At 44.8% G+C, this 26,466-nt stretch overlaps 1 protein-coding gene across 1 annotated transcript in view; it reads right to left on the bottom strand.

Annotated features, from left to right (window-relative positions):
• Positions 1 to 208: 208 nt before the first annotated feature.
• trim47 (tripartite motif containing 47) overlaps positions 209 to 26,466 on the bottom strand; it is a 32,215-nt gene continuing 5,957 nt past the window's right edge. Inside the window, exons 3-10 of the mRNA XM_045690233.1 lie at positions 18,151 to 18,196; positions 17,599 to 17,694; positions 13,950 to 14,039; positions 12,068 to 12,202; positions 11,295 to 11,317; positions 8,570 to 8,688; positions 8,101 to 8,282; positions 209 to 4,462 (exon numbers count right to left, since the gene is read on the bottom strand). Coding sequence (XP_045546189.1) covers positions 4,115 to 4,462; positions 8,101 to 8,282; positions 8,570 to 8,688; positions 11,295 to 11,317; positions 12,068 to 12,202; positions 13,950 to 14,039; positions 17,599 to 17,694; positions 18,151 to 18,196 — 1,039 coding nt within the window. The 3' untranslated portion in view covers positions 209 to 4,114. The remainder of the gene's footprint in view (positions 4,463 to 8,100; positions 8,283 to 8,569; positions 8,689 to 11,294; positions 11,318 to 12,067; positions 12,203 to 13,949; positions 14,040 to 17,598; positions 17,695 to 18,150; positions 18,197 to 26,466) is intronic.

The following is a 26,466-nucleotide window of genomic DNA, read 5'->3' as shown; positions in this document are numbered from 1 at the left end:
ACACTCTAACCACTAGGCTACCTGCCACCTCTAATACCAGTCTTCTCATTCTTACAACAACTGCTCTAGATCAGACCTCCCATTCTCCTAGAATAACACATAATATAACTAATAATATTTAAAACAATTCTCAGCCTAAATTACATTCTTTTCTAGAGCACGCTGATATCCTAAATCAAAAAACACTAATTTAGTAAATACGACAAAACATTGTCCAGTTACATTTTATTTTCCAAATGTTCATTAGTAACACAAGGACGGTAGGCTTACATACAGTATTGCATTTGTAATTTGCACTAATGACAACATGAACAAACACAATTCAAAAAACAGCCATTCTTTCCAAAACACCCAATATGCATTGCAATCATTTCATTAAAACAATCATGATTCATTAAAATGAAAACACTAAATTCAAAAAAAATAAAAAAGGTAAAAATGTATAATAAATACATTGATATTCAAGGGTAAATGAATAACAGGATAAAAATAAAAACTTCAAAACAAAGAGAACTGACCTTGTGTATTCTTGGGGTGCGTTCAGTTCGATTGAACGTTTGCTACATTGCGGAACGGTTTGTACTGAACGACACCTTTTCCCAAAACTTTCTTGTACAGACTAAGGTACATTTGCTTCATTTGGTGAGTGTGACTTGAAGCAATATGTTAAGTATTTAAAAAGGGCAGCTGTACATTTTGAAACTTCAACCAGTCTCCTTTTTTCAACTGGTCGTTCAGTATAGCACCGTTTCATTGAGCGTTACATTCAATTCATACTGAACGCAGCCCTGTATTTGAACACAACCCCAGTGGAACATTCTGGTTGGACCGCAGATGGTCAAGACAACCATGCTCAAATGGACCAATCAGCAACCAGAGCAATGTGACCTGAACGGACACATAGCCAATAGGAAAACATTCTACCCCTGTAAACAGTGTTCTCCACATGTTAAAGCACCAAAATAAACAACAATAGCCAGATCGCTTTCAGCATGACACAATGTTTTGGAACGTTCAGATAGAAATAGCCTGTGTAGATCAAACATACCTCAGATGTAGAATAAGGATTCACATCAGCTCTATTCATGGCAGTTCTATCTGCAATGTTCAAGAAAGTTTGGCAACTGAATATGGCCCAGTGTTAGCACTTTAGTTTGACTAAACAATGGAATTGGTTAAACCTTTACGAAATGACGATGAACCAAAAACTACACACAGGTTAAAAACGTAATCTAAAATGGACAATTCAAATACAAACAAGGTTATTCACAACCATCAAAAAACAGGATGTAATGTAATGTTAGACAACAATGAAAAACAGGATGTTATGTTTTTGACAACAAAGAACAGGATGTAATGTAATGTTATTGCGAACAAAAAACAGGATGTAATGTATTGTTAGACAACAAAGAACAGGATGTAATGTATTGTTAGACAACAAAGAACAGGATGTAATGTAATGTTATTGCGAACAAAAAACAGGATGTAATGTAATTGACAATGAAAAACAGGATGTAATGTATTGTTAGACAACAAAGAACAAGATGTAATGTAATGTTATTGTGAACAAAAAACAGGATGTAATGTTATTGACAACAGAAAACAGGATGTAATGTAATGTTATTGCGAACAAAGAACAGGATGTAATGTTATTGCGAACAGAAAACAGGATGTAATGTAATGTTATTGACAACAAAACACAGGACCCATTAATAGTCAATGTAATGGTACAGAATATGTACCGTTCAGGTAACTGCCAAAATCAAAAGGAAACACGAGTATATGAGGGATACAAAGTATATTGAAAGCAGGTGCTTCCACACAGATGTGGTTCCTGAGTTAAGCAATTAACATCCCATAATGCTTATGTTCATGTATAAAAATGCTCCGATACTTTGGCTACCATGGCTAGAAAAAAAGATCTCAGTGATTTGAAAGAGGGGTCTCATAGGAACATAGGGGGTTTAAAAGGTGTGTGTGTGTCAGTCACCAGATCTCAACCCAATTTAACACTTACGGTAGATTCTGGAGTGGCGCCTGAGACGGGTTTTCCCATCACCATCAACAAAACACCAAATGATGGAATTTCTCGTGGAAGAACGGTGTCACATCCCTCCAATAGAGTTCCAGATTCTTGTAGAATGTATTCCAAGACACATTCAAGCTGTTCTGGTGGCTCGTGGTGGCCCCAACGCCCTATTAAGACACTGTGTTGGTGTTTCCTTTATTTTGGCAGTTACCTGTACGTATGTACTTTGTGTTTTAGGAAATTCAGAGTAGTTCTCCGTTTCTGTACATCAACTAAGGATGCTTCTCATACGGCACCCTATTTCCTATATAGTGCACTACCAGGGTCCATAGGACTCTGGTAGAAAGTAGTGCACCATATAAGCGAATAGGGTATGTGGTCATACTGTACCATAGTAGTGGACAGAACAGCACTTCTCAACAACAAAAACCTAACCGTGCACCCCTTGGGTTCCCGAGGATGGAGTTTGGGAAACCCGGTCCTATATAGTGAACTGATTTTGACCAAAGTGGTGCACTGTATATGGTACAGAGTGCTATTGGGGACACGTCCTGTGTCTGTAGTAGGATACCAACACCTCTAATGACTGTCTGTAGGAACAGCCGTGACTGAGAAGTGCTGTTCTGTCCACTACTATGGTACAGTATGACCACATACCCTATTCCCTTATATATGGCGCACTACTTTCTACCAGAGCCCTGTGGGCCCTGGTAGTGCACTATATAGGGAATAGGGTGCCATTTGAGATGCAACCACTTCCTAGCACAGCTTTTAGAGGTCAGACCACGCCGTGAAGTCCAGCGGGGTCAGACCACGTCCGTGAAGACCAGCGGGGTCAGACCACGGCCGTGAAGACCAGCGGGGTCAGACCACGGCCGTGAAGACCAGCGGGGTCAGACCACGCCGTGAAGACCAGCGGGGTCAGACCACGCCGTGAAGTCCAGCGGGGTCAGACCACGGCCGTGAAGTCCAGCGGGGTCAGACCACGCCCGTGAAGTCCAGCGGGGTCAGACCACGCCCGTGAAGTCCAGCGGGGTCAGACCACGGCCGTGAAGACCAGCGGGGTCAGACCACGCCCGTGAAGTCCAGCGGGGTCAGACCACGGCCGTGAAGTCCAGCGGGGTCAGACCACGTCCGTGAAGTCCAGCGGGGTCAGACCACGGCCGTGAAGTCCAGCGGGGTCAGACCACGCCGTGAAGTCCAGCGGGGTCAGACCACGGCCGTGAAGACCAGAGGTTAGAACCAGATGGTGGCATCTCCTCTGACCAGAATATTGGTTGTCATTAACACTTCGCAGACGATTCAACACGTTGAAAACGGCCACACTTCGTCAATACCCAGCAGGCCGTGTCTCGGTGTCCTTTAGGAGAAAGGCTGCCGTCTTTCCAACGTGATGTCATGTATCAGTCACAACGAGTCACCCAGGGACTCTTTCATTTTAAAATGTTTACATTTTACAAATTCTACAATCACAAAGTTTGAACAAGACACTCTGGAACCCCCACCAAAGCCACAGTAGAATCAGTACCATTCTAGAACACTCCAGTGGCTCTGGCACAAAGCCACAGTAGAATCAGTACCATTCTAGAACACTCCAGGGGCTCTGGCACAAAGCCACAGTAGAATCAGTACCATTCTAGAACACTCCAGGGGCTCTGGCACAAAGCCACAGTAGAATCAGTACCATTCTAGAACACTCCAGGGGCTCTGGCACAAAGCCACAGTAGAATCAGTACCATTCTAGAACACTCCAGGGGCTCTGGCACAAAGCCACAGTAGAATCAGTACCATTCTAGAACACTCCAGGGGCTCTGGCACAAAGCCACAGTAGAATCAGTACCATTCTAGAACACTCCAGGGGCTCTGGCACAAAGCCACAGTAGAATCAGTACCATTCTAGAACACTCCAGGGGCTCTGGCACAAAGCCACAGCTGGAATGGTTGATCATACATCATCAATAGTGAATCTGGAATGAGTAGCCAAACACACACACACACACACTCACTCACTCACTCACTCAGAGTTGGCTGTAGGCCTAATCTTCTATCCAGGCACACGCACGCACACCCCCCCCCCCCTCCATCTCAGTAGTAATGACAGATCTGCAGTCTGCTCCCAGGATCGTTCTTCCCTGGGCTGAAGAAAGGAGATACCGGCTCCTCGAAGTACGCATCAAACATGTACAACTTCTTCATGGTGACTGCGTCGTAGAAGGACACGCGGCCTGCGTCGTAGTCCAGGTACACGCCAACCCGCGGGGAGTTCCAGTAGTCGGCCAGAGGTATCTTGGCATCCTCCTCGTTAGCATATAGCCTGTCCTGCAGACTAAGGCTCCAGTAGCCAGAGGATGGACACAGGTTGACGAAACCCTTCCTGGGACTGTACTCCCCAGTCACCCCCAAGTACCATACGCCCTTGTCCTTCACATCCACCTGAAACAAGAAACAACAACCAAAACCTTACTGTACTTGCCTTTCTTCATTAAGTTTCCCTTTGTCACCTACGTGTACACATGGCCCAATGAAAATGTGGCTTCAACCCCTAGAATTTACATTAGGATCCTAGTGGTTAGAGCGTTGAGCCAGTTACCGAAAGGTTGTTGGATCGAATCCCTGAGCTGACAAGGTAAAAAAAAAATCTGTCTTTCTGCCCCTGAGCAAGACAGTTAACCCACTGTTCGCTCCCCAGGCGCCGAAGACGTGGATGTCGATTAAGGCAGCCCCCCCCCGCTCCTCTCTGATTCAGAGCGGTTGGGTTAAATGCAGAAGACACATTTCAGTTGAATACATTCAGTTGGACAACTTTCCCTTTCTCCTAGCAACATTCCTAAAATAACAAAATCAAGTATCTTGTTCAGGAAAACTTTCAGTCGAGAAACTGATAAAATATCTTCATTTTTCCATCAGGATCTAAACTCCGTACTATATGCATTTGGACACTAGCTAAATTTCTATCCAAATGGTGACAGATTTTCATGCGAATACTCTGCATGAAGACAATATTCTCATTTTTCACACCTGTGGTGTGATTCCACCAAACAGACTTGTTGCAGATATAAACCAGTGCGTGATGACGTAGTGCACACAAAATTGACTTTTTAGTTTAAGATTTCATGTACCTAATAAAAATCTAAAGGTCAATGTGTTTCAATGTATTATTTTTTGACCCTGCTGGTCATCTATGAACATTTGAACATCTTGGCCATGTTCTGTTATAATCTCCACCCGGCACAGCCAGAAGAGGACTGGCCACCCCTCATAGCCTGGTTCCTCTCTAGGTTTCTTCCTAGGTTCTGGCCTTTCTAGGGAGTTTTTCCTAGCCACCGTGCTTCTACACCTGCAGTGCTTGCTGTTTGGGGTTTAAGGCTGGGTTTCTGTACAACACTTTGTGACATCAGCTGATGTAAGAAGGGCTTTATAAATACATTTGATTGATTGATTGATTTCCATTGTATTTTCCACTCTGTGTTAAAAAAAATTAGCAAAAATCTTCATACCCTGGTCTTGGCACGTGAGATATAGCTAAAAGCTGGCAGATAAAAAGTGTCGGGAAGGCTGTGTGAGTACGCTAGTCTACATGAGATTATGGATAACAGCAAGAATATTTTGTATTTGTCAAGCATCATGTCACCAGAATAAAACCCTTAATATCTATTGAACGGAGCATCTAAAAGCATCAATCTGTAGCCTAATAAACTGCACGCTTTCCCAAGAAGTCGTCGTGGGAGGACCACACAGTATGTAGTCGCGTGACTACAAGTTTATTTAGATATGGGCAAACTTTAATATAATAAAATAAAGTTGGTTTCCACCACTATTTCTCACATAATTAATTTTTAGCGACACAAAAAAAATATCCCACCATGTCGAATAAACAAATGATCTGTCGGCATTTATAAACATGTACTGAAACTTCCTGTTTCCGTCACCGCTGTCATGATATTTGTGTATACGGTCTGGTTTTACTCACATAACAGCTGTGGATGGGAAACGGGGTTAGTGACTCTATTATGGAGATTAAATGTTTCATAGGAGGCGACAATAATGCCAGCTTTTATTTGAAGGGATTTTCATACATATCTGTTTTATCGTTTAGAAATCAGTGACTTTATGTATCAAGTCCCCCCATTGAAGGTGTCATAAGTATATGGACAATTGATCTTCTAGTGTATTAAAGCACTGAATTTTAGTATTTGGTCCCATATTCATAGCACACAATGACTACACATCAAGCTTGTGACTCTATAAACTGGTTGGATGTATTTGCTGTTTGTTTTGGTTGTGTTTCAGATTATTTTGTGCCCAATAGAAATTAATGATAAATAACGTAGTGTGTCATGTTGGAGTCACTTTTATTGTAAATTGGGAATAGAATATGTTTCTGAACACTTCTACATTAAAATGTGGATGTTACCATGATTACTAGGCTTGGGCAGTATACCGTATACCGTGGGGGAAAAAGTCACGGGATGGTTTTTCAATACCGTCAATGCTAATTATGTTTTTCCCAAAACATTTGAAGCTACTTTTTAAGTTTATACCTGCAGTCAACTTGTGCAATACGTTAGAACATAAAGCAGATTGTGTTCTTCATTTCACATAATGAAGCTTTCCGTAGTTCCCCAGAACACGTTGAGCCAGTCGCGTTGTTTGTTTGTAAAATAGCACAACGGGAGAAAGCAGGAGCTGGTGAATCTATATCGTTCTATATCTATTGGAGAGTCTCTGTTGTGCAACACACACGAGGTAAGGAAGTTACTTTTTCTTTTTTACCTTTATTTAAGTCAGTTAAGAACAAATTGTTATTTACAATGACGGCCTAACGGGGAACAGTGGGTTAACTGCCTTGTTCAGGGGCAGAACGACAGATTTTTACCTTGTCAGCTCGGGGATTCGATCTTGCAACCGGTTACAAGTCCAACACTCTAACCACTAGGCTACCCTGCCGCCCCCTTGTACACAATTCACCACTAAAATGTTTACCATTAGATATCTGGTGGTTCTCTGTATCTCAGTTGGTAGAGTGTAGCGCTTGCAACGCTAGGATAGTGGGTTCAATTCCCGGGACCACCCATATGTTAAATGTATGCACATATGGCTGAAAGTGGCTTTGGATAAAAGAGTCTGCTAAATGGGATATTATAATGGCTTTCTGCCAGAAGTCAGAGGTCTGGATGAGATAGTAGAGCGGCCATTTTGTCCCCGTGCTTCCAACTAGCTTTGTTTTCCTACTCTGTTCTTCTCCCCCTTGCTCAGATTATACATGCTGCTCTTCCTTCAGAAAAGCACACATCACAACTTTGTTCACTTGCACAATTTCTCTCGTTCACTTGTAAAAATGTCCACACTCACGGAAAATAACATTCGGCAGCTACTAGCTATGCTCGTATAACTTTATGAGCTGGATTTGCCTGGCTTTGCAAATAAGTTTGTTCGTTTTCACATCGTTAGCATTTAGCTAACAGTGTCTATGCGATTTCGCTACTACTTGTGCTAATTGTGTTAGCGTTCTGGTAAAAGCCATGGGCATTTTTGTTGTTGAATTTATAGCGCCCCCTTGTGTGATGTACCGGTAATACCGTAAATCCCCGGATGGCAGAAGAACGCTATGAAAATCTGGATACCACCCATGTCTAAGGATTACGAATAATCATGAATGAATCATGAAAAATAGATCAGTGAGAAGGTTAAGAAACACAGATCATGTCCCCAAAACAAGCTAGTCTCTCACCATTACCAATAACAGGGGAATTTAACGTTTTTTGGGGGGAGTTATGATATTTATGCATACATACTTTGTTTATTTGAGAGTATATGTATGAAAATACCCTCAAATAAAAACGTGACATTCTGTACTGTCATCTCATATGAAATGAAACATTTGATCTCAAATCCAAAGATTTAGCTACCTTAGCTACCTTAGTTGAATACACTAAGTCGTTCTGGATAAGAGTGTCTGCTAAAATATGACATACTTCGCCATCCCAGAGGGGAAATGTGCCTGGTACATACAGTATCATCATCATCAGACTTAGAAAACGTAATGTACATATATATATAAAGATAATTACCTCCCAGTAGTGTTGTCCGCTGGAGTATTGTGCAGTGGCCAGAATGCCACAGAAGCGGGTGAAGCGCTGAGGCAGGTCTGGTTCCTGGCTACGGGTACGCACTTCCTCTACCTTGGTGTCGAAGTCTGTGATGGCCAAGTTAGGGTGAGCTGTGTCTGGGTCCAGGGTCAGGTTCTGGGGCACTGGGAGCAGGAGGGGAGAGATGGAGGAGGGAGACAGAGGGAGAGAGAGGGGGAAGTGGAAGAGGGACAGAGAAAGAGCGAAAAGGTAGAGGGGGTGAGGGGAGAGAAAGAGAGAGGTGGCCAGAGAGAAAGAGAGATAGAGACAGGGGGGAGACAAGGAGAGATATGTTAGACGGGAAGTTCACCTGTGCAGCAAGTAGACATGTAAATAGAACAGTCAAGAGAGGGTCTGTGTGTGTGTGTGTGTGTGTGTGTGTGTGTGTGTGTGTGTGTCCAGGCCAACTCACTGGTATGCAACACGTGCATCATCCTTTTCCACAAGATCAGCTGATGGGGTCCAGAGAATTCATTCATCCAGTCGCCCGGACAGTTAACAGATGATATGAGAGGGCTCACCTTTAGAGGGCTGGAGAGAGGAGAGGATGGGGATGAGGAAGAAAGGGGAGGAGGAGATATGGTGAGAGAAGAGGAGAGGAGGAGATATAGTGAGAGAAGAGGAGAGGAGGAGATACGGTGAGAGAAGGGGAGGAGGAGATATGGTGAGAGAAGAGGAGAGAGGAGATATGGTGAGAGAAGAGGAGATATGGTGAGAGAAGAGGAGATATGGTGAGAGAAGAGGAGAGAGGAGATATGGTGAGAGAAGAGGAGAGAGGAGATATGGTGAGAGAAGAGGAGAGAGGAGATATGGTGAGAGAAGAGGAGAGAGGAGATATGGTGAGAGAAGAGGAGAGAGGAGATATGGTGAGAGAAGAGGAGAGAGGAGATATGGTGAGAGAAGAGGAGAGAGGAGATATGGTGAGAGAAGAGGAGAGAGGAGATATGGTGAGAGAAGAGGAGAGAGGAGATATGGTGAGAGAAGAGGAGAGAGGAGATATGGTGAGAGAAGAGGAGAGAGGAGATATGGTGAGAGAAGAGGAGAGAGGAGATATGGTGAGAGAAGAGGAGAGAGGAGATATGGTGAGAGAAGAGGAGAGAGGAGATATGGTGAGAGAAGAGGAGAGAGGAGATATGGTGAGAGAAGAGGAGAGAGGAGATATGGTGAGAGAAGAGGAGAGAGGAGAGGATGGAAGATGAGGAAGAAAGGGGAGGAGGAGATATGGTGAGAGAAGAGGAGAGAAGGGGAGGAGGAGATATGGTGAGAGGAGAGGAGATACGGTGGGAGAGAGAGGAGAGGATGGAAGATGAGGAGGAAAGGGGAGGAGGAGATATGGTGAGAGAAGAGGAGAGAAGGGGAGGAGGAGATATGGTGAGAGGAGAGGAGAGAAGGGGAGGAGGAGATATGGTGAGAGGAGAGGAGATACGGTGAGAGAAGAGGAGAGAGAGGAGAGGATGGAAGATGAGGAGGAAAGGGGAGGAGGAGATATGGTGAGAGAAGAGGAGAGAAGGGAGGAGGAGGTATGGTGAGAGGAGAGGAGATACGGTGAGAGAAGAGGAGAGAGAGGAGAGGATGGAAGATGAGGAGGAAAGGGGAGGAGGAGATATGGTGAGAGAAGAGGAGAGAAGGGGAGGAGGAGGTATGGTGAGAGAAGAGGAGAGAGAGGAGAGGATGGAAGATGAGGAGGAAAGGGGAGGAGTGAGGGTGGAGGAGAGACAGCTTAACATTATATACGATGTCATACTGGACATGTTACTACACGGGGCTGTAAACAGGGAGGAGGGGGGGAGACTACAGGCTGAACCCGAGACCACAGGCTGAACCCGAGACCACAGGCTGAACCCGAGACCACCAGACTACAGGCTGAACCCGAGACTACAGGCTGAACCCGAGACCCCCAGACTACAGGCTGAACCCGAGACCACCAGACTACAGGCTGAACCCGAGACTACAGGCTGAACCCGAGACCCCCAGACTACAGGCTGAACCCGACACCACCAGACTACAGGCTGAACCCCAGACTACAGGCTGAACCCCAGACTACAGGCTGAACCCCAGACTACAGGCTGAACCCCAGACCACCAGACTACAGGCTAGAACCTGAGACCCCCAGACTACAGGCTAGAACCCGAGACCCCCAGACTACAGGCTGAACCCGAGACCCCCAGACTACAGGCTGAACCCGAGACTACAGGCTGAACCCGAGACCACCAGACTACAGGCTGAACCCGAGACTAACAGACTACAGGCTGAACCCCAGACCACCAGACTACAGGCTGAACCCCAGACCACCAGACTACAGGCTGAACCCGAGACCACCAGACTACAGGCTGAACCCCAGACCACCAGACTACAGGCTGAACCCCAGACCACCAGACTACAGGCTGAACCCCAGACTACAGGCTGAACCCCAGACTACAGGCTGAACCCCAGACTACAGGCTGAACCCCAGACTACAGGCTGACCCCCAGACTACAGGCTGAACCCGAGACCCCCAGACTACAGGCTGAACCCGAGACCCCCAGACTACAGGCTGAACCCGAGACCCCCAGACTACAGGCTGAACCCGAGACCCCAGACTACAGGCTGAACCCGAGACCCCCAGACTACAGGCTGAACCCGAGACCCCCAGACTACAGGCTGAACCCGAGACCCCCAGACTACAGGCTGAACCCGAGACCCCCAGACTACAGGCTGAACCCGAGACCCCCAGACTACAGGCTGAACCCGAGACCACCAGACTACAGGCTGAACCCCAGACTACAGGCTGAACCCGAGACCACCAGACTACAGGCTGAACCGGACCAGACTACAGGCTGAACCCCAGACTACAGGCTGAACCCCAGACTACAGGCTGAACCCCAGACTACAGGCTGAACCCCAGACTACAGGCTGAACCCGACACCACCAGACTACAGGCTGAACCCGACACCACCAGACTACAGGCTGAACCCGACACCACCAGACTACAGGCTGAACCCGACACCACCAGACTACAGGCTGAACCCGACACCACCAGACTACAGGCTGAACCCGACACCACCAGACTACAGGCTGAACCCGACACCACCAGACGCAGACTACAGGCTGAACCCCAGACTACAGGCTGAACATGGGAGAAGAAAAAAAAGACTTACTTTTTGTATGTCTCAGTGATGCTCTGTGGAGAGAGAAATAGACAGAAGATGAGATACAAATCATTTCACACAGCTAAAACTAACCCAATATTGAATGTTCTAGAAGGCTAAAATGCGGAACCAGGAAACTAACGGGCAAATTGTTTCTGACAACCCCGTTACTGAAGGCATATCTGGAATCCGTAACTCCTTGTCCTTACACCCAGATTGTAGAATGTGTGGATATCTGTAAAGAAACCGTCTGAACCAAACATTTCTCCAAACCTGCACCGATAACGCGGCTGTGGTAGACAGTGGTAGGCGATGCAGAAGTGCGCCGTCTACCACAGCGTCTATATGGTGCTAAGCTAAAACCACCATTTGTAGTCGTTTGACCGTAGGCCTGGATAAAATTCTGAGACCTTATCTTAACTAATAGCAAGTCCCATCCAGTTGACTCATTATGAAAGCCCACGATGGCGTTGGCCGTGCTAAAACAGGACTTCAGACTTCTATCCAACTCTATGAGTCTGACCATAGAAAAAAGGTGGGAGGATTGCCGTGCTACCTTCATCAACACATCAGTAACATGAAAACTACAAGACTAAAATGTATGAAAACCCTTTAGAATCCCGTAGCACATTTTCTATCAACCTTCTCAGAAAACCCTTTAGAATCCTGTAGCACATTTTCTATCAACCTTCTCAGAAAACCCTTTAGAATCTTGTAGCACATTTTCTATCAACCTTCTCAGAAAAGGACAGAAACTGTGAGGGAATGTTTGATAAACTCACCTCGAAGCTGGTGTTTCCTCTGATGTGGTTGTGTATCTGAGCCATGTGTTTGTCCACAGCTACCACCTCGGTCTCCACCCACCTCAGGTTGTCATCTATCATCCCTATGACAGTCTCCTCCTCAGCATCCAGAGCCTAAGGATGGATATTTCAACATTATTACACTGCTGGAACTCTCATGACAATTTTCTAAATAAATCTAATTATTATTTTGCTGCTGCTGTATGCAAATTAGCCCAATGTGAGCCAAAGTATTCAGTATACCAACTAACCATCAGGCTACACACAGAGTATCTCAACTAAACATCAGGCTACACACAGAGTATCCCAACTAACCATCAGGCTACACACACAGAGTATCCCAACTAACCATCAGGCTACACACACAGAGTATCTCAACAAAACATCAGGCTACACAGACTACACTATTTTATTTCTTTCATCAAATTCCCATCGGGTCAGAAGTTTACATACACTCAATTAGTATTTGGCAACATCGCCTTTAAATTCTGTCAAATGTTTCGGGTAGCCTTCCACAAGCTTCCCACAATAAGTTGGGTGAATTTTGGCCCATTCCTCCTGACAGAGCTGGTGTAACTGAGTCAGGTTTGTAGGCCTTGCTCGCACACGCTTTTTCAGTTCTGCCCACAAATTTTCGACAGCATTGAGGTCAAGGCTTTGTGATGGCCACTTCAATACCTTGACTTTGTAGTCCTTAAGCCATTTTGCCACAACTTTGAAAGTATGCTTGGGGCCTTGTCCATTTGGAATAACTATTTGCGACCAAGCTTTAACTTCCTGACTGATGTCTTGAGATGTTGCTTCAAAATATTCACATAATTTTCCCGCCTCATGATGCCATCTATTTTGTGAAGTGCACCAGTCCCTCCTGCAGCAAAGCACCCCCACAACATGATGCTGCCCATGCTTCACGGTTGGGATGGTGTTCTTCGGCTTGCAAGCCTCCCCCCTTTTTCCTCCAAACATAACGATGTTCATTATGGCCAAACAGTTCTATTTTTGTTTCATCAGACCAGAGGACATTTCTCCAAAAAGTACGCTCTTTGTCACCATGTGCAGTTGCAAACCGTAGTCTGGCTTTTTTATGGCGGTTTTGGAGCAGTGGCTTCTTCCTTGCTGCGCGGCCTTTCAGGTTATGTCGATATAGGACTCGTTTTACTGTGGATATAGATACCTTTGTACCCGTTTCCTCCAGCATCTTCACAAGGTCCTTTGCTGTTGTTCTGGGATTGATTTGCACTTTTTGCACCAAAGTACGTTCATCTCTAGGAGACCGAACGCGTCTCCTTCCTGAGCGATATGATGGCTGCGTGGTCCCATGGTGTTTATACTATGGTACTATTGTTAGTACAGTGGAACATGTTACCTTCAGGGGTTTGGAAATTGCTCCCAAGTATGAACCAGACTTGTGGAGGTCTACAATTTTTTTTCCTGAGGTCTTGGCTGATTTCTATTGATTTTCCCATGATGTCAAGCAAAGAGGCACTGAGTTTGAAGGTAGGCCTTGAAATACATCCACAGGTACACCTCCAATTGACTCAAATGAGGTCAATTAGCCTATCAGAAGCTTCTAAAGCCATGACATCATTTTCTGGAATTTTCCAAGCTGTTTAAAGGCACAGTCAACTTAGTGTATGTAAACTTCTGACCCACTGGAATTGTGAAACAGTGAATTATAAGTGAAATAAATCTGTCTGTAAACAATTGTTGGAAAAATTACTTGTGTCATTCACAAATTAGATGTCCTAACCGACTTGCCAAGACTTAATAAGAAATTGGTGGAGTGGTTGAAAACCAAGTTTTAATGACTCCAACCTAAGTGTATGTAAACTTCCGACTTCAACTGTACATACACACTAACCTCCAGTAGGTCGTCCTTCTCATCCAACAGGAACTGGACTAGAGATCCCACATCCTCCTCAATCTTCTCCTTCAGCTTCAGCTTCTTTAACTAGAAGATGTGATAACATGGGGAAAAAGACGCTGACGTCACTCAATGGTCATCTGACGTAACGACTGTCAGTCTAACCGGAGGAGGAATGAACACATGACTGTCGGTCTAACCGGAGGAGGAATGAACACATGACTGTCGGTCTAACCGGAGGAGGAATGAACACATGACTGTCGGTCTAACCGGAGGAGGAATGAACACATGACTGTAGGTCTAACCGGAGGAGGAATGAACACATGACTGTCGGTCTAACCGGAGGAGGAATGAACACATGACTGTCGGTCTAACCGGAGGAGGAATGAACACATGACTGTCGGTCTAACCGGAGGAGGAATGAACACATGACTGTCGGTCTAACCGGAGGAGGAATGAACACATGACTGTCGGTCTAACCGGAGGAGGAATGAACACATGACTGTAGGTCTAACCGGAGGAGGAATGAACACATGACTGTCGGTCTAACCGGAGGAGGAATGAACACATGACTGTCGGTCTAACCGGAGGAGGAATGAACACATGACTGTCGGTCTAACCGGAGGAGGAATGAACACATGACTGTCGGTCTAACCGGAGGAGGAATGAACACATGACTGTCGGTCTAACCGGAGGAGGAATGAACACATGACTGTCGGTCTAACCGGAGGAGGAATGAACACATGACTGTCGGTCTAACCGGAGGAGGAATGAACACATGACTGTCGGTCTAACCGGAGGAGGAATGAACACATGACTGTCGGTCTAACCGGAGGAGGAATGAACACATGACTGTCGGTCTAACCGGAGGAGGAATGAACACATGACTGTCGGTCTAACCGGAGGAGGAATGAACACATGACTGTAGGTCTAACCGGAGGAGGAATGAACACATGACTGTCGGTCTAACCGGAGGAGGAATGAACACATGACTGTAGGTCTAACCGGAGGAGGAATGAACACATGACTGAGTCGTAAGTCACTTTGGATAAAATAGTCTACATAAACGGCATATATTATATGAGAGGACGGATTATATAATTACTCCCAGGGCCAGATTATTACGCCTAGTCCTAGAATAAAAATGACTGTTAAATGGAGATTCTCCAATTAACGTGGAGATAATTAGTCCAGGACTAGTCCTTTATCTTTATTAGGTACACCAATCTAGTACAGAGTCGGACCCCCCCACCTTTGCACCCAGAATACCCATGATTCTTCGGGACATGGATTCTACAAGGTGTGGTAACTTGTGCCAGGAAATCATTCCCCAGACCGTTACACCACCGCCCCCAGCCTGTACCGTTGACATCAGGCAGGACATGGACTCATACCGCTAATAACATATCCTGACTCTGCCATCACACAACAGGAAACAGGATCCGTTGGCCCAGGTGATGATTTTCTCCTCAGTTGTCCAGTGTTGATGATCCCCTGCCCGCTGGAGCTGCTTCTTCCTGTTGTTTTTAACTGATAGGAGGAGTGGAACCCGGTCTGGTCGTCTGCTGCAAATGTCCATATGTGACAAGGACCGATGAGTTGTGCGTTCCCAAGATGCCATTCTGCACACCACTGTTTGTGGCCCGCCTGTTAGCATGCACGATTCTTGCCGTTTCCTTCAACCTTTCATCAACGAGCTGTTTTCGCCCACAGGACTGAAGCTGATTGGATTTTTTTCTTTTTTTGTCGCACCATTCTAGGTAAACCTAGACACTGTCGTGCGTGAAAAGCCCAGGAGGCCGTTTATGAGATACTGGAACCGGCGCGCCTGACACCGACGATCATACCACGCTCAAAGTGTCTTAGTCCCTCATTTTGCCCATTGTAACTTTCAATTGAACAGTAACTGAATGTCTCAATGCCTGTCTGCCTGCTTTATATTGCAAGCCACGGCCACGTGACTCACTGTCTATAGGCGCGAACCATTTTCGTGAACATGGTGGTGTGCCTAACAAACGGGCCACTGATATATACAGTACCAGTCAGAAGTTTGGACACAGCTACTCATTCCAAGTTTTTTCTTTATTTTTTACATTTTAGAATAATAGTGAAGACATCAAAACTATGAAATCATGTAGTAACCAAAAAAAAGTGTTAAACAAATCAAAATATATTTCATATTCTTCAGTAGCCACCCTTTGCCTTGACAGCTTTCCACAATCTTGGCATTCTCTCAACCAGCTTCACCTGGAATGCTTTTCCAACAGTCTTGAAGGAGTTCCCACATATGCTGAGCATTTGTTGGCTGCTTTTCCTTCACTCTGCGGTCCAACTCATCCCAAACCATCTCAATTGGGTTGAGGTCGAGTGATTGTGGAAGCCATGTCATCTGATGCAGCACTCCATCACTCTCCTTATTGGTCAAATAGTCCTTACACAGCCTGGAGGTGTGTTGGGTCATTGTCCTGTTGAAAAACAGATGAAAGTCCCATTAAGCGCAAATCAGATGGGATGGTGTATCGCTGTAGAACGCAGTGGTAGCCATGCTGGTTAAGTGTACCATGAATTCTAAATAAATCAGTGTCACCAGCAAAGCACCGTCACACCTCCTCCTCCATGCTTCACGGTGGGAAGCACACATGCAGAGATCATCTGTTCACCTACTCTGCGTCTCACAAAGACACGGCAGTTGGAACCAAAAATCTCACAAACGACAGTTTTTCACCGGTCTAATGTCCATTGCTTGTGTTTCTTGGCCCAAGCAAGTCTCTTGCTTTTGGTGTCCTTTAGTAGTGGTTTCTTTGCAGTAATTTGACCACGAAGGCCTGATTCACGCAGTCTCCTCTGAACAGTTGATGTTGAGATGTGTCTGTTACTTGAACTCTGTGAAGAATTTATTTGGGCTACAATTTCTGAGGCTGGTAACTCTAATGAACTTATCCTCTGCAGAAGACGTAACTCTGGGTCTTCCTTTTCTGTGGCGGTCCTCATGAGAGCCAGTTTCATCATAGCGCCTGGTTTTAGTGACTGCACTTGAAGAAATGTTCAAAGTTCTTGAAATTTTCAGGGTTGACTGACCTTCATGTCTTAAAGTAATGATGGACTGTCGTTTCTCTTTGGTTATTTGAGATGTTCTTGCCATAATATGGACTTGGTCTTTTACCAAATAGGGCTATCTTCTGTATACCACCCCTACCTTGTCACAACACAACTGATTGGCTCAAACCCATTAAGAAGGAAAGAAATTCCACAAATGAACAAGGCACACCTGTAAATTGAAATGCATTCCAGGTGACTACCTCATGAAGCTGGTTGAGAGAATGCCAAGAGTGTGCAAAACTGTCAAGGCAAATGGTGGCTACTTTAAAGAATCTAAAAATCTAAAATATATTTTCATTTGTTTAACACTTTTTTTGGTTACTACATGATTCCAAGTGTGTTATTTCATAGTTTTGAAGTCTTCACTATTATTGTACAATGTAGAAAATAGTAAAAATAAAGAAAAACCCTGGAATGAGTAGGAGTGCACAAACTTTTGACCAGGACTGTATGTATGTATGTACGTACATGTAATTAATTAATATATATATTAGTTCACTGGTATACCAACAACATATCTATGTATATGCAGAGCCCAGCTGTGTACCTTGGCTTCATTCTTGGTCTGCTCGTCCATAGCCTTCACTCTTGTACACACAGTCTTCTGCCATGTTAATTCCACCAGCCTCAGTCGCAGCTCGCTCTGAGAGAAACACACACACACACACACTTTACCATGTTCAACCACTCAATCCATCTTAAAAAGGGCAATCTGCAGTTCAAACAATAACAAAGCAGACAGCTGACGGACGGGGCTGGAGAAATATAACCAGTCTCAAATTCATAGACAGAGCTATGGATGTAAGGACTAACCAACCATGATGTTGAAATTATAGTTTAACCATGTTTTGAGGCTATACAATTTTGTATACACTTGCATTGTTTACAAACAACGGAGTAAAACAATCTTACATTTTGGGTTCGGATTATGGGGTACGACAGTTGAACTAAGCTCATGACACATTTACAAGTTATATGCTTCGAGAATCATATCATTCATTTAAATATCCCAAGCTGGATGTAGCAGATCGACCCTTTCGGAAACCATAGCAACAAATCTTTATCAGCAACAGCAGCATGTCGTGTCCTCGGGCCTCACCTTCATATCCTCAAGGACCTCTGGTACAGGAGCCACATCATGATGTCTGAAAGGACAAGGGAACACGGGTCATGTTATTAAGGACTTGGTTTGAATGCTCAACGTGACACAAACTTTGGCCTTGTGACCATCTGTTACGGATACAAGTGTGTATCCTGTGTGTTTCTTTTCTCTCCTTCTCCCCATCACAGGTGACAATCATCAGTCCCCAATCAGAAGACACCTGTTCCTTCTCCCTCAACCAATCACAGTCCCTTTCCCTTGGTTTAAAAACCCAGTCAGTTGTTTTCTCCCAGAGCTCATTTTTATCTCGCGAGCTCATTCTCACTCTGTGATCAATCTTTGTGCTCATTCGCTCTTGTGTCCAATCTCTATCTCCCCGTGTCTCTCTCTCTCTGTATTGATCTCTTTTGTTTTTGCAAACTACATGTCACATTTGTCCGGTAATCCTGTGAGTATTGTTTTGTTATTTGACTGTTTGTTTGTTTGGTGGGAAAAGGGGGTACCAAGACAAGTCGCCCATGGGCATACATTACCCGTAGGAATACTGTGTCTAAGTACCATAGTTAGAACTGGGCGGACCACCCACTGTATTTTTGGTTAGTTAGCTAGCTGTTGTTGAAATAGGCTAGTCTAGCTTAGGGGTGGTTTTGGATTATTGTTTCGTTGCTTGGGTCCAGCTCAGCCCCTTTTCCCACACCCCTTTACCGTGTGTTTAAAATAAACCTTTTGAGTTTGACGGTAGATTTCAGTTGTCTGTGGTTTTTGGTTCTCACTGTTACATGTCACGATTATAATTTGCATGATTTATGTTACGGGTCTCGTATCCATCCCCCCTAGACCGCTGGGCCAAAGAGGTTCGTAACATAAGTGGGGGGCTCATCCAGGATCTGTCATTACTGACGCCCATACCGCTCATGCAGATTGTTATTGTGTGGTTAGTCAGTGTTGAGCGTCATAAGCATTAGTGTTTGCTATTTGTTGGCTTTTGTGTTTGGTAGTAGTTCAAGATGGCTACTTTTGAGTTGAAATCCTTTTTGGATAACCCTTTGTGGGAGGTGTTTAATAAATGTCGTAAAATTGATTTAATGACCTTGGCAGAACATTATTCATTGTCTATTTCTCACAATTTAGTTAAGGCGGAGGTTAAGAAACTAGTGTTAAATGTATTGTTGAAAGAGCAGGTGCTTGTGTTACCGCTGCCTGAGCCTACTACCCCTGTAGGGGATGTTGCTGCTCCTGTAAACCCGTCGGTGTCTGAGACCGAAGGCGAGGCTAAAGCTCCAGCTACATTGCCCCGTTTTGATCCACTCTCCCCACTGTCAACTGGTGATGCCAGAAGGGATGTCCGTTCTATACAGTTTCAACTGGAGGCAGAAGAGAGAGCCCAAATTAGGCGAGAAAATCTCCAGTTAGAAATGTGTAAACTTGAGGCAGAAAAAGAAAGAGAACAGCGGCAGTTGGAAATCTGTAAAATAGAGGCTGAAAAAGAAAGAGAACAGCGGCAGATGGATTTCAAAATGCGCCAAATGGAACTGGAAGCAGAGACAGCGAGGCTAGCCTTCGTTCCTACTGTGCCTGTTAGTGAGTCGTCCTCACCAGCTGTAGCTTCCAACACGTTTGACATTAGTAGGCAGATTGCCTTAGTACCTTTGTTTAGAGAGTCAGAGGTTGACTCCTATTTTTGTGTGTTTGAACGTATAGCTGTAGCCTTGAAATGGCCTGAAGAAGTATGGTGTTTATTGCTACAATGTAAATTAACTGGTAAAGCCCAAGAGGTTTTATCAGCGCTACCTCTGGAAGATAGTTTGAACTATGAAGTGGTCAAAGCTACCGTTCTTCGCGCTTATGAGCTTGTGCCTGAGGCATACCGACAGAGATTTAGGTCTCATAGAAAGTCTTCTAATAAGACTTATGTGGAGTTTGCTAGAGACAAGGGAAATCTGTTTGATAAATGGCATGCTGCTAGTAAGGTAACTGATTTCAACTCTCTCCGGGAGTTAATTTTGTTGGAAGAGTTTAAAAATTGTTTACCCGAACGCATTGTAGTATACCTAAATGAACAGAAAGTATCCTCCCTGTCAGAAGCGTCTGTGTTGGCAGACGAGTTTGTGTTGACGCACAAGAGTGTGTTTTCGGCTCATACTGAGAGTAGAGCTACTGAGTTGCCTACTTTTAGTCCTGGTCGGCCCGCAGTATATCAAGCACGCCAGAAAAATGAGCGTCCCTGTTTCTATTGTCATAAAGTGGGACATATGATTAATGATTGCTTCCTACTAAAACGCAAACAAGGGATGCCTATTCGGCAAAGCCGCCGACAGGTGTTGGGCTAATTCGTACTGTTGTGAGGTCTGAAACGAAACCAGTGCCTCAGGGTAAATGTAGTTTGAAAGTCTCAGTACCCGACCGCAGTTACGAACCGTTCATTTTCGAGGGGTTTGTGTCCATAGCGAATGACGAAGCATCTCAGCGTCCTGTTAAAATCCTTAGAGATACTGGTGCGGCACAGTCATTTATATTGTCTGATGTGTTGCCCTTATCCGACAATACATACTGTGGTTCCAGTGTGTTAGTTCAGGGTATTGAAATGGGTTTTGTCCCAGTGCCATTGCACTTTGTGAATGTACACTCTGAGTTGATCAGTGGAATATTCAGAGTGGGGGTACGTCCTATGTTGCCAGTAAAAGGTGTGACCTTTATAATGGGTAACGATATTGCTGGAGGAAAGGTAGTACCCGTATTGGAAGTGTTGGATAAAAGTGACCACTCTCTCTCCAATGAGTTGGCACAGAGTTATCCCCATGTGTTCCCCGCTTGTGCTGTCACTCGTGCTCAGGCAAGACAAGTGGGTGACGTGATAGATTTGTCGAACACTGTTCTGTTCAAAGAAGATGATCAAGAGGATGGGTTGTGTACTACCTCTGCGAAGCTGATCACCTCTGACAAACAGACAAGGGAAGAATCGAAGTATGTTGAACTTATTGCTGAGGCAATACAGTTACCAGTCACTCGTGAGCAGCTGATTGCTAACCAGAAGGTTGACAACAAGCTTGCTAAATGTTTTTCTAGTGTTGTCTCATTGGAAGAGGTAAAGAAGAAGAATGTGGCTTACTTTCTTGATGGTAATCTCCTCATGCGTAAATGGACATCCCATGGTGGCGCGGAGGGAGATTGGAATGCTGTTTACCAAATAGTGATTCCTACAGCCTTTCGACACAATGTGTTATCCCTTGCTCATGATCACCAGTGGTCTGGACACTTAGGGATCACGAAGACTTATGATCGGATCCTTCGACATTTCTTTTGGCCAGGTTTAAAACAAGATGTGGCTCAGTTCTGTCGGACATGTCACACATGTCAGGTTACAGGAAAACCAAATCAGGTTATTCCTCCTGCTCCTCTTTGTCCTATACCTGTCATAGGTGAACCATTTGAACATGTGGTGGTTGATTGTGTTGGACCGTTACCGAAGACAAAATCGGGTAACCAGTTTCTGTTAACGATAATGTGTATGGCAACAAGATACCCCCGAAGCCATTCCTCTGAGAAGGATTACAGCTCCAGTGGTGAGTAAAGCCTTAATTAAGTTCTTCACGACATTCGGGTTACCTAAGGTGGTACAAACTGATCAAGGTACAAATTTCCTGTCAAAGCTCTTCAAGCAGGTGTTAAAATCCTTGTCAGTTGCGCACCGTGTATCAAGCGCATATCACCCAGAGTCTCAGGGTGCGCTTGAACGATGGCATCAGACACTGAAGTCTATGCTACGTAAATATTGTTTGGAATCTGAGAAAGATTGGGATGAGGGAGTTCCTCTAGTTTTGTTTGCTGCTCGTGAAACTGTACAGGAGTCCCTAGGGTTCAGCCCAGCTGAACTAGTGTTTGGTCACACAGTGAGAGGACCAATGAAAGTCCTTAAAGAACAGTTTTTGTCCCAAGAGTTGTGTACGGAAGAAGAGAATGTGTTGGACTACGTTAGTCGCTTTCGTGAGCGCCTACACCAAGCCTGTGCTCTCGCTAAGGAAGCTCTGTCTTCCTCACAAACAAGTATGAAAAGACACTATGATAAACAGGCTGTTTCTCGTCCACTACAGCCAGGTGACCAAGTGCTGGTGTTATTGCCTGTTCCAGGATCTTCACTGTCAGCTCGTTTCTCTGGTCCTTATTTGATTGAAAAGAAGTTAAGTGAAACTGATTATGTGCTTCAAACTCCTGATAGAAAACGGCAATCTCGTGTGTGCCACATTAACATGTTGAAAGCATACCAAACCCGACCCATCACCCAGGTAGATGGTTCAACCACAGCGGAAGTTACTGCTATTTCTGCTGCTTCTACGGCTATGATAGTGGACTGTCATATTGATGATGTTGATGGAGATGGATTGGAGTTGCGCAATACTCAGCAGCAGTGTGTTAGATTGCCCAACTCAGAAATGCTGATGTCTCTCCAGTCAGGTCTGGTTCACTTAACGGAAGGACAGGCCGACGATATTGTGAGGCTACTCCACAGTTTTCCATGTCTCTTTAATGACGTTCCTACTCGCACAAATGTGTTGGAACATGACATTAATGTTGGAAATGCTGCCCCTATCAAGCAACACCCATATCGTGTCAATGCTTCTAAGAGGAAGATAATGAGGGATGAAGTGAAATATTTGTTGGAAAATGACCTGGCCACGCCAAGTTCAAGCCCTTGGAGTTCTCCTTGCATTCTGGTTCCTAAACCTGATGGTACGTCCAGGTTATGTACGGATTATCGAAAGGTAAATTCTGTCACATTGCCAGATTCTTTCCCGTTACCCAGACTGGACGACTGTATTGACACTGTTGGTGCTGCTACTTATGTAACTAAGTTGGACCTCTTAAAAGGTTACTGGCAGGTTCCGTTAACCTCACGTGCTTCTGAGATTTCTGCCTTTGTTACCCCAGACAACTTCCTACAATACTCTGTCATGGCTTTTGGGATGCGAAATGCACCAGCCACTTTTCAACGACTGGTTAACACCGTATTAGCTGGCGTTCCTAATTGTAGTGCATATCTAGATGATCTAGTGATTTATTCATCTGAGTGGACAGATCATGTTAACTCTCTAAGGGTAGTATGTGAACGTTTGGCCGCTGCTTCTTTAACCCTGAACTTGGCAAAGTGCGAGTTTGGGAAGGCCACTGTTACCTATCTCGGCAAAGAGGTAGGCCATGGACAGGTGCGCCCTGTTGATGCTAAGGTCTTGGCTATCACTGCATTCCCTGCGCCTACCACCAGACGAGAGCTACGCCGCTTTTTGGGGATGGTTGGCTACTACCGTAGCTTCTGTAAAAACTTCTCTGCGGTAGTTGCTCCATTGACCGATTTGCTCAGTCCGGCAAGATCGTTTGTGTGGTCCCCGGACTGTAAGGTAGCTTTTGAAACTGCTAAAGCACTATTATGTAATACCCCTGTACTTGCAGCTCCGTATTTTGAAAAACCATTTAAACTTGAGGTAGATGCTAGTGCCAGAGGTGCTGGTGCTGTTCTACTTCAGCAGGACAAGAGTGGACTGGATCATCCGGTGTGTTATTTCTCCAGAAAATTTAACAAATGTCAGACAAACTATGCCACCATCGAGCAAGAAGCTCTAGCGTTGTTGTTAGCTCTGCAATATTTTGAGGTGTACATAGGGTCTAGTGCCCTACCTGTGACTGTATATACGGACCATAACCCCTTAGTGTTTCTCCACCGTATGTACAACCAGAACCAGCGCCTTATGCGTTGGGCTCTTATTGTACAAAATTATAATTTGGAGATTTGCCACAAAAAGGGTTCTGAAAATATGTTAGCAGATGCTTTGTCTCGTGTGTAATAATTTTTGTATGTTTCGGAAGATTGACTTTGATTTTGTGAGTATTCATTGTAGATACTTTTGTATAAACTGTGTACATACTTTTAGTCGCAATCCCCCTGGGGGTTGCTCTTTTAAGGGTGGGAGTGTTACGGATACAAGTGTGTATCCTGTGTGTTTCTTTTCTCTCCTTCTCCCCATCACAGGTGACAATCATCAGTCCCCAATCAGAAGACACCTGTTCCTTCTCCCTCAACCAATCACAGTCCCTTTCCCTTGGTTTAAAAACCCAGTCAGTTGTTTTCTCCCAGAGCTCATTTTTATCTCGCGAGCTCATTCTCACTCTGTGATCAATCTTTGTGCTCATTCGCTCTTGTGTCCAATCTCTATCTCCCCGTGTCTCTCTCTCTCTGTATTGATCTCTTTTGTTTTTGCAAACTACATGTCACATTTGTCCGGTAATCCTGTGAGTATTGTTTTGTTATTTGACTGTTTGTTTGTTTGGTGGGAAAAGGGGGTACCAAGACAAGTCGCCCATGGGCATACATTACCCGTAGGAATACTGTGTCTAAGTACCATAGTTAGAACTGGGCGGACCACCCACTGTATTTTTGGTTAGTTAGCTAGCTGTTGTTGAAATAGGCTAGTCTAGCTTAGGGGTGGTTTTGGATTATTGTTTCGTTGCTTGGGTCCAGCTCAGCCCCTTTTCCCACACCCCTTTACCGTGTGTTTAAAATAAACCTTTTGAGTTTGACGGTAGATTTCAGTTGTCTGTGGTTTTTGGTTCTCACTGTTACATGTCACGATTATAATTTGCATGATTTATGTTACGGGTCTCGTATCCATCCCCCCTAGACCGCTGGGCCAAAGAGGTTCGTAACACCATCAGTTTGGTGATATCCACCCGATTGCTCAAAGACAGAATTTGAGGGAAGGGTAAAGGAAGGGGAAGGGTAATCTAATGTGTCCCTAGATCAGTGGTTAAAGGTCAACCTCAAACCAGTGATAGTGGTGAAACAAAATGTTTGATCAGATACTAAGCATTTTACCAACACTTTCACAGAATTCTCATCACCGTAGCAGAATTGGAATCCCCAAAAAGCATTTAACAAAAAAAATATTAGAACTATTGATTTAACACTGCTCCCCTGAAAGGCCTGATTTAAACAAACGGGGGAAAAAAATCTGGGGATGGATACCAAAACATTTCTGCAGCATTGAAGGTCCCCAAGAACACAGTGGCCTCCATCAAACCGTCAAGACTCTTCCTTGAGCTGGCCGCCCGGCCAAAACGGAGCAATCAGTGGAGAGGGGCCTTGGTCAGGGAGGTGACCAAGAACCCGATGGTCACTAACATAGCTCCAGAGTTCCTCTGTGGAGATGGGAGAACCTTCCAGAAGGACAACCATCTCTGCAGCACTCCACCAATCAGGCCTTTATGGTAGAGTGGCCATACAGAAGCCACTCCTTAGTAAAAAGGCACATGATAGCTCACTTGGAGTTTGCCAGACACACCTACAGGACTCTCAAACCATGAGAAACAAGACCCTCTGGTCTGATGAAACCAAGATTGAACTCTTTGGCCTGAATGCCAAGCATCACATCTGGAGGAAACCTGGCACCATCCCCAGGGTGAAGCATGGTGGTGGCAGCATCATGCTGACTTGCCAAGTTAAATAAAGGTTCAATTTTTTGGGGGGAAATGCTGTGGGGATGTTTTTCAGCTGCAGGGACTGGGAGACTAGTCAGGATTGAGGGAAAGATGAACAGAGCAAAGTACAGAGAGATCCTTGACGTAAACCTACTCCAGAACACTCGGGACCTCAGACTGGGGTGAAGATTCACCTTACCACAGGACAACGACCCTAAATACAAAACCCTTAGGCCTCACTCCCCCCTATCTGAGATATCTACTGCAGCCCTCATCCTCCACATACAAACACCCGTTCTGCCAGTCACATTCTGTTAAAGGTCCCCAAAGCACACACATCACTGGGTCGCTCGTCTTTTCAGTTCGCTGCAGCCAGCGCCTGGAACGAGCTGCAACAAACACTCAAAACTGGACAGTTTTATCTCCATCTCTTCATTCACAGACTCAATCACGGACACTCTTACTGACAGTTGTGGCTGCTTCCCGTGATGTATTGTTGTCTCTACCTTCTTGCCCTTTGTGCTGTTGTCTGTACCCAATAATGTTTGTACCATGTTTTGTGCTGCAACCATGTTGCTGTCATGCTGTGTTGCTGCCTTACTATATTTACATTTACATTTAAGTCATTTAGCAGACGCTCTTATCCAGAGCGACTTACAAATTGTCTTTGTTATCTCTTTATCTGTGTTTTGTCCTATACTTATATGTTATTTATTTGTTTAATCCCAACAGGAGGTCTTATGCCTTTCGGTAGGCCATCATTGTAAATAAGAATTTGTTCTTAACTGACTTGCCTAGTTAAATAAAGGTTAAATAAAGTTAAATAAAAAGCACACAGCCAAGACA

The sequence above is a fragment of the Salmo salar genome, chromosome ssa11 (genome assembly GCF_905237065.1).
Source record: "Salmo salar chromosome ssa11, Ssal_v3.1, whole genome shotgun sequence".
Classification (NCBI taxonomy): domain Eukaryota; kingdom Metazoa; phylum Chordata; class Actinopteri; order Salmoniformes; family Salmonidae; genus Salmo; species Salmo salar.
The sequence above is the reverse complement of the archived record's forward strand: the minus strand, read 5'-3'. Positions and strand labels throughout refer to the sequence as shown.